Raw genomic sequence first — 15,578 nt, 5'->3', positions numbered from 1 at the left:
ATAAATAAATAAATAAATCTTTTAAAAAATTAAAGATGATAAAAGATGGTAGTCACAGATATTAACCACAATAAAAGACACCTAGTTAAATAATTAAGATCATTTATGCATATGAAGGTATGTCATAAGTTTGTGGAAAATGTAGTTAAAATTAAATTTACTTTGGGACAAAATTGTTTTTTGGAATCCATTAATATAAGGTCTTCAGAAAGTTCATGGTTGCATATTATGAACAAACTGTGCATGAATTTCAAAAATTTTTTGCAAATAAATGTGTGTTTAAATTCTGTTATCCATATGCTTTGGTCCATTTCCTACTACCCAACCAGTCTAGAATCTGAAAGATTATTTTGCTGCTGGAGAAAAAATAGCACAGAAATATATTCTTGACTCAATAATTATCCACTAAAGCACTTTAATGGTACATTCTTGAATAAATATAAATATTATTTTTCTTTTGTTTGTGATGAGTAAGTTTTAACCAATCTGTAAATATTTACTTTGTGATTCCAACAGCATTTCGTTTTCACCGACAATAGATATCATGCATTAAACATTTGTAGATTATATATTTTATTTACATTTCATGATATGATTAAATATTCTCATATTTGATCTATTTTCAATACTTACTTTCATAGAGGCTTTAAAAATTATGAGTTATAAACACTTAAAAATGCTGTAATAAATTCCATAGGAATGTAAAATAAATAAGACATATTGTTATTTTGTCTAACAGCTATACAATAGCTTCATTCATTCATTCATTTATTAACTTATCTTAAAATTAATTTATTAGAAAGCAGAGGGACAGAGAAAGAGAGTGCTCTCCCATCTAACTAGTTTACTTCTCAAATGCCAGCAATGGCTAGGGCTTGGCTGGGCCAAAATTGGGAGCCAGGAACTCAGTCTAGGTCTCCCACACGGGTGGTAGGAACCCTGCTGTTGGAACCATTACCTACTGCCTCCCAGGTGCATGTTAGCAGGAAGCTGTAATGGAAAGCAGAGCTGGGACTCAGACCATGGCACTTGGATACTGTGATGCAGATGCGTCGAGTGACAGGTTAACGCTGTCCCAAAGCCTGCCGCATGGTGCAGTTTTGATTTACTGATCTGAGCAACCTTTGGAGTACTTAGAGATGCTGAACTTTAATTTAGCTTTTGATTTTCATTTTAAATCAGGGATCATGGAAATGCAACCTGTGCCTCCAACATTTTTGTGCATAATACATCATTTTTAGAATCATAATCTTCCCTACTTTCAGATTATATATCATGATGTCTTGTTCTGAAAATATGGTAAACTCATCTGTGGATTATATGCAAAGCTAGATGATATGCCGATAGAAAGTTGAAATGAAATACTTGGGAAATGTATAGACCTTCCTTAAGATTCTGAGGTTGAATCACACAGATTCAGAACATTAAACACCTCTTTTCCTCTACTAAAGATCTTGTTTCCTTATTTGTTTATTATTTTTAATTACACTTAACATATTCCATAAAATAGTGTTTTCTCACTTCCTATGAGCCTTCTTTTCTGTGGGGACAGTACTGGGTAGAATAGTGTAAAAGTCTATTTTGGTAAAAGATCAAACTTTCACAGGTTATTTACTCTATCTCTGCTTTATATCAACATCTGTAAAATGAAGCTATCATTAGCATCACTGAGGTCTTCTGAATGTTGGAATTGGAGTGCTTACAACTGTTCCTGGTACAGGATAAGGGGGAAATATCTGCACGATTTCTTCATGTATATTTGCATCCTCTTAGTTCTAGTAAAGATCCCCATTATCCACATTTCCTTGTTTTATTTATTGAAGCAATGCATACCTCCTGTCTTTCCATCATGTGAATGGATCCTATGATCTGTATGTCAATGGAAAAGTAACCAAAAGCACATGTTCTCTATGTATTCAGAAAGAGTCGAAGCCCATTCTGTAGATAATTTTAAAGGGAACTGAAAAATTATTCCAATGGTGCTGTCATTTTCACACACCTAATTTTATTTATATGCTTAATCCCTGGTGAGTCTGGAAATACAAAGTGTTTTCCAAAAAATGACAACAAAATGTGATAGTGAACTCGCTCAGGATTCCAGGATAATGAGTGCTGCCTGGGTAGCAAAGTGGCACGTAGGGATCTGAAACAGACAGTATGTCTCAGAGAGGTAACTCCTTCACCCCAGAGAAACCTGCACTTGCTCCTTCTTCTGCTCAAGCTATATGTTAAGTCCTACTACATCAGGAATGTTTCCTTTTTGTGAAATGTGCTGGCTTGATTATTGCACTCACAATTCTTCCCATAGTAGGACAAGACATGTAGAAGAGACTGTTGCAATGTGGAAGTGATTTCAAAAACACAAGCAGACTTGCACTGCTATGTTTTAGCTTTAGAACTAGAAGTGTCTCATGATTTAGCTGAGTTATTGAAATAGAGTAGAGGATGACTTAATTTTAGTAAGGAAGCTTACAGTTTTCTATCAATATTTGCAGGATCACAATCACAAGATACAGGAATGCTGTGAAATTTGCTTCCAAGCCACTCAGCATATTCACACAATCATCTTCAGGCTTTCTTATTTGTGTGTACATAAAAATATTCACAAAATGTTTGTCAATAAGTGGAATAGGGCTTGGCTTTGTGGTACAGTAGGTTAAGCCAAAGGCTATGATATCAGCATCGTGTATTGGAGAGCTGGTTCCAGTTCCAGCTGCTCCACTTCTGATTCAGCTCCCTGCTAGTACACCTGGGAAGGTGGTGGAGGTTGATGTAAGTACTTGGGCCTCTGCCGTCCCTGTTGGAGACCAGGATGGAACTCTGGGATCCTGGCTTTGATTTGACTTGGCTCCAGCTGTTGTGATATTTGAGTAGTGAGCCAACCAGTGGAAGATCTCTCTCACTGTCGCTCTCACTCTTGCTCTCTCCTCTTCTCAGCCTCTGTCATTCTGCCTTTCAAACAAATAAATAAATCTCTGAAAAAGCAAATCTTAAAAGAAGTAGAATAACAGCTTACCATGCTTTGAACTTAAAGATTTTAAAAACAATGTAGAATGGTTCTAGAAAGGTTAATAATCAGTATTTTTTATGAATTTCTCATTTCCCCCAAATATAAACATTTTGCTGGTTGACTTAATGCTTGAAAATACATAGGACATGTTAGCTCCAGACTTCTGATACAATCTTTTCTTCTCAGAAAGAGGATAAGTAACACTCCACCTAAGTGTGTATGTGTGTGTGTGTGTGTGTGGTTACACCCTACATACATAGAATTTGAGATTAGGGTCCTTTTTCTTGTCTTATACAGGGTTGTGCAAAGAAGGAATTGGTTATTAGTGATGGTTGCTCGGAAGCAGGAGGTAACCAAATACAGACTATGTTTGGGAAGTCAGGTAGGTTTGGATTCAGGGAACCTGATGAGTAGGGATGAAACAAAAATCCAGGAGGAGAAACTGACTTGGTTTCTATATATATGTGATCTTCAAAAAATTACTGGAAAAATGGAATGAGAATATAAGTTTATTTTGGTGGAAATCATTTTGAAATTCATGCATAGATTTTTTTTCATAATACCCATTTTCCATGACCCCCCATACAGTAAGGAAAACAACTGGAAGAGAGCCTCATAGAGAATTATCTACTCTGTGCTATCACAGATTAAAGTTAGGGAAGATCAGATAATCTTTTGGAGACCCTGGGAAGTCAGCTTGCTGGGTTTCTGTGTTCTGTATGCACGTGTTTGCAAGTCGCCTTCACTGAAAACTTCTCAGGTGCAACATGAGGTTCTTTTCCTGTCTCGCCTTTCTTCCATCAGGCTTTGAGCAGGTTTCTCTCCACCTGCCTGGTCCATTCTGAGTACCTCTGGCTCTCACATTAGAGTGTATTCTCCTCAAAGTAACACTCCATGCACCACTCAATCACCTTTTCCTTCACATCTATTGGAAGCACAATAAATGTTTGTTGGAAGAGTTGAAATAAAATAACATCATGATATGACCTTGGAACTTTAATTAGATCAGACTGTGTGCTCATTTGGTATCAAGCAGCAGGAGTCACAATAGAATTACCAAAAGAGGCTTTCCCACAACCATGTGTTGTCATCTTCTTCCTAACACCATGTCTTTTATTCAAAATTCAATTTTCTCATATATCAGTTTAATCAATATTTTCTTTGTTTTTATCTATTTATTTGACAGATAGAATTAGACAGTGAGAGAGACAGAGAGAAAGGTCTTCCTTCCGTTGGTTCACTCCCCCAAATGGCCTCTACTACCGAAACTACACCAATCCGAAGCCAGGAGCCAGGTGCTTCTCCTGGTCTCCCATGGGGTGCAGGGCCCAAGCACTTGGGCCATCCTCCACTGCCTTCCCGGGCCACAGCAGAGAGTTGGACTGGAAGAGGAGCAACCGGGACTAGAACCCAGCGCCCATATGAGATGCCGGTGCTGCAGGCAAAGTATTAACCAAGTGAGCCACGGTGCATTAATCAAAATTGTTAAGCTAGAATTTGGACATTTATATCCAGATCGGATGATCCTTAAATTTTCATATTGGTTCTGAGTTTTCTCAACTTTCTTTTTTCTTTACTGGAGTGATAGAGAGAGACAGGCAACCTCCTTCTGGTGGCTCACTCCCCAGATGCCCACAATTGCTGGGATTGAAGTCGGGAGCAAACACATTATCTGGGTATCCCCTGTGGCTACCCCATGTGGGTGGGAGGAATGCAGTTCCTTGAGCCATCAGTGCTGCCTGCAGGATCTGCATTGTCAGGAAGCTAGAGTCCAGAGCTGGAATTAGGAATCAAACCCAGGCACTCGAATGTGGGACATGGACATTTTAATCCATAGGCTAAGTGCTCATCCCTGGCATTTGCTTAAATATTAATTTTTTGATGCTAGTTAATTTGTAATTTGAGATAATTGTTATATGACTGAGATCACTGATAAAGCACTATTGCTTTTGTAGGTATCAATTATGTTCCTAGAATTGTATCTACAAATCACACTGAATCTGTTAAAAACAAATTAAAATTAAAAATTTAAGAATTTTACAGACACTTATGTGAATAAAATGGAATTTTTAGATAACATTTTAAAAAATTCTAGAAAATAATTTTGAAATAAAATCTGTCAAGGGGAAGTAAAAAATTTTGGAAAAAAACATAAAAATTAGTACATCACAGTAAACATGAACTCATAGATATTAATATAATAAGATATAATTCTAAATTACTTAAGAGCAAGGAATGTGATATCAGGGGAATCTATGGATTTAAATAAAATCAAAGACAGTACTATTGTAAGAGATTCCTTTTTGCTTATAGTATGGAGTTGATGCTATAATGTTGTGTATTACAGCTTTCCAAAAAACATTATCATAGTAAGAAAATTTTCATGTTACACTATTTCAGTGGTCTTTTTTCTTGTTTTAATGATGTATTTTTTCTGGTTTTAAATAAAATGAGTATTTGGATAGGGAGCACAGTTTCTCAACTTTAGGATATTACAAAGATAATCATTGTAATGATAAACTGTCAATACATATAGTTGGCAGTGTTATAGTTGAATATTTTTCTTTCTCTGAGACTAAGGTTTCCAGATTTAGTAATCATATATAAAAGTTAGTTCTGAAAATATTTAAGGATATCCTGTCAATCTTTTTTTTAAAAGATTTATTTTTTTGAAAGGCACATTTATGGAGGGATAGAGATCCATCTTCCATCTGCTGGTTCACTCCCCCAGTGGCTGCCACAGCTGGGGCTGGGCCAGGCAGAAGCCAGGAACCAGAACATTATTTGGGGTCTCCCATGTGGGTTGCAGGGGCCCTAGTAATTGGGCCATCACCCACTGCTTTCCTATTATAAAGCACTTGAGGAGAAAATCTGTTACTGGGAGCAGTTCCTGTTGCAGGGTGTTTGGACTCATTGTTGTTTCTGTTTTTCCCAATAACTCTACACAAATGGTCCTCAGATGGGTGCTGTTCCCCCAGAGGACATTTGGCAGTGTCTGGTGACATTTGTTTGCCATACCTTGGGGAACGTCCCTGCTGAGATCTTATGGGTGTAGACAAAGCAGGTGCCCCTATGTTCCAGCACAGTGAAGAATTATCCTGCCAAAAATATCAACAATCCTAAAGTTGAGAAACTGTGTTCCCTATCAAATATTTATTTTATTTAAAATCAGAAAAAAGATACATCATTATAACAAGAAAAAAGACAACAGAAATAGTATAACATGCAAATTTTCTTACTAAGATAATGATTTTTGAAAAACTAACAACTGATATTTCTTTAAGTAGAAAATGTTCAAAGGTATACACTATTAAATTCTCCTGGTCTTTGTTATTTGGGCTTGGTTGCAGTGGTCTAAACTTGAATGTTTCCAGCTGGGGACATTTCTTGCAGTTGTTTGTTGAATCCGTGGTTGGCTTATATGAGATCTAAACTGAAGCCAGAGAACACTTAGTAGTTATACAGATGGTTTGGGAATAGAAGATACTGTGCCTAAGTGAACACTTAAGTAAAAACAGTGCTCTATCTCATCCTGAAAAAAATTCCTTAGACTTAGTGAAGTTAAGCAAGAAAACGCAAAAAACAAACAACAACAACAAAAACCAAGCCAAACAAAACAAGAAAACAAGGCCAGTGACTGGAGAACATAAGAATGTGTCTAAAAATAGCCCAGTAGGCAATAGGCAAAGGACTTTGCATTTCCACACTATTAGATCCCTGCAGTGGCCACACTTTGAGGATGCCCTTGACATAGCCAAAAGAACCAAGTTCATGTTTTAAACTGTGATTATAGATTTTTATATAGGTATATCCCAAACTAACCAAACACAGTCATAATATCCAGAAAGAAATTAATTAAATGCAGTCAGATTAGATTTCACTGTGGTATTTTTAATATATGAGGTTGTTTTGAAAAGTTCATGGCAAATGGAATTAGAATATAAATTTATTTTGAAACAATGTTTTTGAAATCCATGCACAAATTTTTCTTATTATACACTTCTGTGAACTTTTTGGAGACCCCTTATATGCATGGATTTCAAAATATTGTGCACCGGCCGGCGCCGCGGCTCACTAGGCTAATCCTCCGCCTTGCAGCGCCGGCACACCGGGTTCTAGTCCCGGTCAGGGCGCTGGATTCTGTCCCGGTTGCCCCTCTTCCAGGCCAGCTCTCTGCTGTGGCCAGGGAGTGCAGTGGAGGATGGCCCAAGTCCTTGGGCCCTGCACCCCATGGGAGACCAGGAGAAGCACCTGGCTCCTGCCATTGGATCAGCGCGCTGGCCGCGGCGGCCATTGGAGGGTGAACCAACTGCAAAGGAAGACCTTTCTCTCTGTCTCTCTCTCTCACTGTCCACTCTGCCTGTCAAAAAAAAAAAAAAAATATTGTGCACCAAGACAAACTTACCATTGGATTCCATTTCCCGTGAAATTTTTGATGTATTTTCTTGTGTTTACCTAATCCCTGCTCATCTATACGGATCTTCAGTATTTTAGACGTTGAGTATTGTGTTAAAAGTGTTGCATTCACATCACCCAACTTCAATGTTAACAATTTTAATTGCATAACTAGTCTATCTTCTAGGGCTCTTTGATGCTTATATGAGTGGAATCATTACTGTAATAAAACCTTACCCCATCTTTTTGGGTGATGCAGCTGGCAAGGCTATAATACCAAAATGGCCCAAGGTGATAGCAGTAGCGCATGACTTCTTGCATTAATCACAGTCCTCAATACAGGCTTTTCGAAAGTTCACTTCATGCAACATTTACCAGATTTCCCTCCCCTCATCTCCCCTCCCCTCCTCTCCCCTCCCCTCCTCTCCCCTCCCCTCCTCTCCTCTCCTCTCCCCTCCCTCCCTTTCCTCCCCTCCCTTCCCCTCCCCTCCCTCCCCTTTTCTCCCCTCCCCTCCCCTCCCTCCCCTCCCTCCCTTCCCTCCCTTCCCCTCCCCTCCCTCCCCTTTTCTCCCCTTCCCTCCCTTCCCCTTTCCTCCCCTCCCCTTCCCTTCCCTTCCCTCCCTCCGCTTCCCTTCCCTCCCCTCCCTCATATGTTTCTTTCATTGTGGGGATGTCTTCCGATTTTGTCCGTGAGAGCTAAATTTCTAAAGAAACTTCCAGACCTGCACTGTTACTTCCTGTCTGCCATCAAGTTTATTATTATTATTATTACTAATACAAAGAGAACTCACTTTATACATTCCATAGGTACAGTTCCAAGAAGACAACCGCATTTTCCTCCTTCCCCTCCTCTCTCCCCTCCCTCCATAAACTGTCTTCATCAGTTTTTGTAAGATACCATTTAAATCCACTCTACAGTCACAAGCTTAACTCAACACTATTTGTAGTATTCAACAAGTAAAATGTATAAGGCCCTCAGTTCCATAGGAGTACAAACAAGGGCTAAAACAGCAATCATATCCCCAAATGACCATTTCATTCCTGTCATTTTTTGGCATTCTATATTAGCTGCCATGTCATCAAAGAAAGCACATGATAGCTGTCTTCTTGAAACTGGCTGATTTCACTAAGCCTAGTGGTTTCCAGTTGCATCCATTTTGTTGCAAAAAACAGGACTTCATTCTTTTTTGTGGCTGAATAGTATTCCATAGTGTATATGTACCACATTTTCTTTATCCCGTCATAGCCCCGGATAATTTCATGCAGAAAATATTAGCATGGATACCAGAATTCACCCCCTCGCTTAAGCTAACTCTGGGCATAAATGTACAACTGCCAAACATGCCTTCTATGGCTTTTCTTTTGAAATTGGCTGGGTCTGCGTGCAGAAGTTGGTAGTGAGCAGTCACAATAGAAAACCCTTTGAAACAAAATGTAGATTTTTTTCATAAATAAGTTGAATGATTTCCTTTATTTCCATGAATAAAACATGGGGGCGGATGTTGTGGTGCAGTGCTGACCGGGATCCTCCTTTCCCATATCAGAGTGTCTGGTTCACGTCTCAGCTCTCCAGCTTCCCATCCAGCTTCCTGCAAGGGTGGATGATGGCCCGCGTACTGGGGTTCCTACCAATGCTTTGTGAGATGCCGATGAGGTTCCAACTACGAGGTTCCGCCATCCCCAATCCCAGGTATTGCCACCATTGGGCACTGGACCAGAGGTTGGCGGAGATTTCTCTCTCTTTCACTCTGCTTTCAAATACGTAGATTTTTTAAAAGTGTGTACTACACTCCCTGTGTAATACACTGGAGAGTGCTAGCAAAGAAATTCTCAAGAGGATTGGGGGCCAACCTAGTGGTACAACTGAGTAAACCACAGATTGCGATGGCGTCCTCCCATATCAGAACTGTGGTTCCAGTTCCTGCTGTTCTGCTTCTGATCCACTTTCCTACCAACGCACCTGGGAAGGAAGTGGAAAATAGTCCAAGTTCTTGGATCCCTGCACCCGTGTGGAAGAATCCAACTACAATCAGATAGAATTCTTGGTTCCTGGTCCAGCCCTGGGTGTTGCGACTGTTTGTGGAGTGAACTAGTAGCTGGCAGGTCTCTCTCCCTTTCTGTATCCACTCTTGTTCTGCCTTTCAAATAAATAATAAATCTATACTCCAGTTTCTCTTCAGATCGTATAAATCTTTTGCCTTTTACAAATAGATAATAAATCTTAAAAAAAAAAGAAAGGAAGAGGATTGAAAGAGGTTAGAAGAAAATGCAATGGATGTCTGTATGGCTTTTGTGGATTGTCCAGGTTCCCAGGCCTTTTGTCTGCCAGACTTTGGTGGGTCTAAGAATGTGGCACTGGTAAATGCTATGGTGTCACCGTTGTGCCCCTGTTTCTTATAGCTGATGGCTCTAGTGAAAACAGTTTGTTAGTTTATCTGTGAAACAGTGTTTGTTTACAATAGAGGATACTATGCATGAAGTACTTTTACAAAGCTTTTAGAGTGATAAAAACAGAAAATAAAATAGATTTAATCTATTTGGCATTGCTTTTTTTATTCTTTTCAATACACATTGCTCCAGTTTTGTGTTATACCTTGAGGTTTATGAAAAATACAATGAATATACTTTACTGGTTCTTTTCTGTATTAAAGATTCACACGTTAGGCAGGATTTAATTAGGTGTGCTGTTTTTTCAAGCGCCCAGTTGCATTTTGATGAACTCCTTAGCTATTCAATTAACATGTGAATGATTTGCATGAAGCATATTTACACTCTATGGGCTACTGCGGAATCACTTGATATTTTCCTTCTTCTATTAATGGTTCCATTTACTATTGTGCTAGTGGAAAATGAAGTTGTATAATTGGAAACTGGTAAGATACTTTATAGCTTGTTAGCTTAAGATAATTATCTGCATGTTATATTACACATTGAATTACAATAGAAAGCCATGGATTATAACATTTAGGAGACATGGTGACCAAAAATAGTTAAATTGTTATGGTAACCATTGTCTTGCAATGAACATGAATACATTTATTGAAAGATGCTTCTGTAACTTGTAAACAGTGTGTTTCTTTTTGATAACTATTCTTTTTCTCTTGTTCTTTCTCATTTTTTTATTTATTTATTTTATAATTTGCTGCTTGCCATTACAGGAAGTAGAGGTTTGTATATTGCTTCTGTGTCTCATATTTAATTTTAGATTTTATATGAATCCGTACATTTTAATCACTCATGTATACTCAATCCACATTATTTCCCCCCATAGGATGATTATTTCCGCACCTGGAGTCCAGGGAAACCCTTTGATCAGGGTAAGAGTCTAATTATTTTAAAATAAAAATCTTACATTTTATAACCGTGGTACTTTGAAGATTATATTTATTGTCTGCTTAATTTTAAATAGGAGAACTTACATGACTGGAAAAATTGATGCTGCAATTGCTTCCCTACCAGTGTAATATAATTACCAATAAGCTAATTAGGAATCATGATTATGTTGGGATGCCTTTCATTTTTATACATGAATCAGGTTCCTTATGTGGGCTTCTGATCCTCCCCATGTTCCTGCTTGCTGGTTCTTGCAAGTCACTTCAGCCCAGGTTCGAGTGTGTTCACAGATAATAGAGATATTTGTGCAAAATTCCCAAATGGGTGACTTTTCTGCCTGTTTTCCTATTAATACATGATGGTACTGAAAGTGGGCCAGACCAATCCAATTAGTTTCTGTTAGGCCTAAGCAAAAGTCAAAAGGAAAAGCCTTTTATAAGATGAGGGACCCCACCCCTGAATGCACAGCTTGCAGTTTTCCTTACTTACCCTAAGCAGAGAAGCAGGGAAAATGGTTTCCCAGGTGTGCACTGGGGATTCAGACATCAAACTCCGTGCAGGGTTGGTTACATTAATGACCGAAGAGATTTATGTATTAAATTCTACAATATTAGAACCAGGGGGCTTTCTGCCTTACATAGGTTATAGGAAGGTGGAAGATGAGATTCCATGAAGTGCTAACATTTAAAAATAGGCAACGTTTTCCAGAATATGTGGGTGAACTGTTGAGTGATGGGGCCACAGGAGATCACTGAAGGGGGTTTTTGGTTTTTGCTGTTTCCCGTCCTTGACTTCCTCTTTGGGATGACCCAAGCCTCCAAGGGTGAGAACCAGCCTGTGTGGACTTCGCCACAGACTCTCAGCAACACGGTTGCTCACCTGGGGTCTGAAAGTCATTCACATTCACTCCCCCATGGAAATTACCTGTGTGGTTTCACTATTGTTACCAGTTTTTTAATTTGTGCAATCTGTCTTTTAAAATTCTAAAAAAAAGCCCACAGACTAATTTTGACTTGGTTACCAATAAGTAAAGCCAGTACATTAGATGACAGGCAATGAAAAAATAATGACATGCAGACTGAGATGTATTTGCCAGCTTTCTTGGGAAATGAATTTTTATGATGGAATCATAAACCTTGAAAAATGGGAGTTATCCATGAAACGGATGTTAAGAATTAAATTTGCCATACTTGGTGCATCCAGTTATAATAAAGACACTTTGGTTTTTCCTTTTTGTGTGTGTGACTGTGTTCTGATTTATCTCTCATTTAAAAAGAAATGACTGCTTTAGGGGAGGATTTCAACTGAGATATACCATAATTCTGATTTACTTTAAATTTTAAACAGGCTTTTAACCTCTAGCTTGTTAAAAAAATCATTTTTATCAGGCAAGGAACAATTCATGATAGGATAATAGCTAATATTTATGAAGGATGTCCTATATTCAGTCACAATTGCAAGGATTTGATTTTGTGTGTGTGTGGCTGTATTCACTTAATCATTTCAGTAATTCCACAAGGCAGACGAGGAAGCTGGGGCTTGAAAGCAGGTTAAGCTCCTTTCCGGGTGAGAGTCCTACAGAGTGTTAGGGCCAGGATTTAAGGTCACACAGTCTGAGCCCCAAACCCCATTTCCTCACCCTAACCACTGTACTCTGCTGCCACTCATATGATAGAATTAAAACGAAATAATGGCATAACAATGATACTTGGAAGTCTGTGTTTTAAAAATAGCTTTTACCTTAGCAAACATTAAGAACAACTATTTGCTTTATTCCTGTGTGTTAATATTTTGTAGATTCTCAGATCTTGAGTTTTGAATGAGCATATTATAGTTAACACACATGAGAATATTTCATTTAAAAAATGTAAATAGAAAAAAAGTAAATTGAGATACACATGTTGTTTTTGCTTTTGAGTCAAATTAACTGAATCAGTTGTGACTCACACTGAGGAGCAAGCCAATTTATCCTGTTCCCACCTGGCTCTGAATAAGACAGACAGTGCTTGTCATCTGGATGGAAGACTTGAGATATGTTAATTTCTAGTTCTTTTCCTGATGACAGACTCTTCTGTCAAGTATCTATCTGTTTCAAAAGCTGATTGATCTGTTGAATATGAAATAACAGCACATTTTTATGAGAGGTTATGATTTTTAATATATTTTGCTTCTTCATTGTTTAAGGATAATCCTATTATCAATAGAAGTTGATTTTCTCCTATTTCTCTCTTCCTTTTTTTTTTTTTTTTTTTTGAGGGGATACATGTTGCCTGAAAACATTGAGGAAAATATTTGGAATTACTTATTTTTCTGGTATTTATACCATTTTTACCATATTTATTTAATTTTTTGAAAGATTTATTTATTTATTCGAAAGTCAGAGTTACACAGAGAGAGGAGAGGAAGAGAGAGAGAGAGAGAGAGTCTTGCATCCGATGATTCACTCCCCAATTGGCCACAATGGCTGGAGCTATGCTGATTCAAAGCCAGGAGCTTCTTCTGGGTCTCCCACATGGGTGCAGGGGCCTAAGGACTTGGACCATCTTCCTCTGCTATCCCAGGTCATAGCAGAGAACTGGATTGGAAGCGGAGCAGCCGGGTCTTGAACTGGTTCCCATATGGGATGCCAGTGCTTCAGGCCAGAGCGTTAACCCAATGCGCCACAGCCCCGGTCCCACCATATATATTTTAAGTTGCCTTTTCCTTCAGTTTGTATAGAATATTCTATAAAGTATGTGGAAATTAAAGAATCACTAATGAAAATGCTTGTCAATGCTTCATAATATTATTGTCATAACTTTTCTGCATATTTATGTAAACTGCTCATAAATTAAGTACATACATGAACATATAGATACATATTTACATCCACAAGCAAGCATTTCTACCTGCAAACTCTTCTAGGTAAAAATGCACCGATTGTTTACACATACTTTATCCACATTTCAGTGGAGCTGCGACAATTTTTTAAATATACTGTTAGCTTCTGTTCATCAATCACGTTTCCAGTTTGCTTTTTAAAAAAAAAAAAACCACCTAAACAGTAATAGTTTTGGGAAACTATAATAATTTCAGATCAGACGAAGTGTTACTATTTTTTTGACAAGACTGATTTATTTATTTGAAAGGCAGAATGAAGGAGGGGGGAAAGGGAGGGCTGGAGAGAGTGAGGAAGAGGAGAGAGATCCTTCTTCCATCTACTGGTTCAGTCCCTAAATGACTGCAGAAGCCAGGTCTGGGCAAATCCAGGAACTGGGAACTATATCCAAGTCCCTCACCTGAGTAACAGGGGTCCAAATATTTGAGCCATCATCCGCTGCCTCCCAGGTTCCTTAACAGAGAGTTATGTTGGACACAGAGCAGCTAGGACTGGAACCAGCACCCCGAAGTGGGATATGGGCTTCCAAGTGGTGACGGCCTAACCCAGTGCTCCACAACACACGCCCCAACACTATTTTGATGATGGTGCGTCTGCTGCAAAATTTAAGAAAACATACACAAAATTTCTTTGGATTTGTCCCCATTGAATTTTCCGTGCCATTACTTCTCTCCATTAGTGTGGTTAATCATGAGTTGATACAACAGAAGCCAATTGAAACCTGATTTTAATGAGGACATGCATCTTGTAGAATAAGGCTTAAAAGCCTGTGTTTACTATGGCAAATAAACAGAAGCAGGAATTCACATCATTATCAATTTTTCTCTTTTTTTTGACATTTTAATTTACAAATTGGCATCATTTTGGTCGACAAATATCCGGATGCTGTTTTATCAATGTTTTCTTTTCTAGCTCTTGGAAATCAAATTAAAACTTTGCAGAAACCCATAATGTTTTTGGCACATTAAACTTTTTTCAAAAGAAAAATTTTAGTTATTGAAAAATAAAGAGAGTTAAAAGAAAGGGAAACTGTGGCATTAATTTTGGGCATTAATATCAGCATTAGAATGAGACAGTGAAATCAAAGACTAACAAAACCAAAAGTCTGACACCTCAGTCTATGCTAAGGAGTTTTAAGTAAGGAAGACGCTGTTGGGCCTGACGAATTCTAAACAGTCTTGAGAACTGAGACAACAAGTATCCATTGCTGTTTTTATGGTAAGGTCAAGCAAATCAAAAATTATTCTAAAAGAACCACGAGTTAAAGCAACCAGATGTGGGACAACCACATTCTAGGAAAGAACTGTAAGAGACAGTCCATGTGTGTAGTGAAAGTTGTTAACCCTGCAAATGGACAGAAACACAGTAACAGATCTGGAGGCTGAAAGTACTGAGTCTATAAACGTGAGAAAAACGAACAATCCCATTAAAGAATGGCAGCAAGATATTTTGGTATTGTCTGGGTAGACTCTAGCAGTAGATTATCTTCAAGAACAAGCAATTTGTTGAACTTAACAGTTACATCTGAGCTGTGTTGAAGATGCCTTTTAAAGCTATCACTGTATCCATCTTTCAGTAGCAGATAAAGAAAGGCAAAAATGTAATGGGCTAAGTCTGGAAACACTTTTCCTCCCAACTTTGGATATAGAGAATTCTGGAAAAAGGTAAAGTCAGTGACTTACAGTAATAAAATACAAGGTAATTGTGTGCAAAAAAAGCAAAAAAATAAATAAGGAAAATGAAGCTAGAGTGAGCACCATAAATATGCTGTAGTTTTTAAAAATATTTACATTTTTTCTTTCCACTATGTTAGCCTTACTTTGGTTTTGGTCATGGATTAATTTGGGTGTGTATCATAGAGTCACTAAAATTATAGAGTGATTCCTAAAAGTGAATTAGAGAATCAGCTCAGACTAAAGTGCTAAATCTTCAAATATCACATTTTATTCAAAAGTCCTTTTC

At 38.0% G+C, this 15,578-nt stretch overlaps 1 protein-coding gene across 6 annotated transcripts in view; it reads left to right on the top strand.

The window, feature by feature from the left end:
• LOC100344368 (SPARC (osteonectin), cwcv and kazal like domains proteoglycan 3) overlaps window positions 1-15,578 on the top strand; it is a 484,325-nt gene that overhangs the window by 162,198 nt on the left and 306,549 nt on the right. For 2 of the 6 annotated variants that reach the window (XM_070048215.1, XM_070048216.1), the window contains exon 3: window positions 10,677-10,722. The exons of the other annotated variants lie outside the window; for them this stretch is intronic. In XM_070048215.1, coding sequence (XP_069904316.1) covers window positions 10,677-10,722 — 46 coding nt within the window. The remainder of the gene's footprint in view (window positions 1-10,676; window positions 10,723-15,578) is intronic. 6 annotated transcript variants of the gene reach the window in all.

Source organism: Oryctolagus cuniculus, chromosome 8 (assembly GCF_964237555.1).
Source record: "Oryctolagus cuniculus chromosome 8, mOryCun1.1, whole genome shotgun sequence".
In the NCBI taxonomy this organism is placed as follows: domain Eukaryota; kingdom Metazoa; phylum Chordata; class Mammalia; order Lagomorpha; family Leporidae; genus Oryctolagus; species Oryctolagus cuniculus.
Note: the sequence above shows the minus strand (reverse complement) of the source record. Positions and strands in the feature narration are given on the sequence as shown.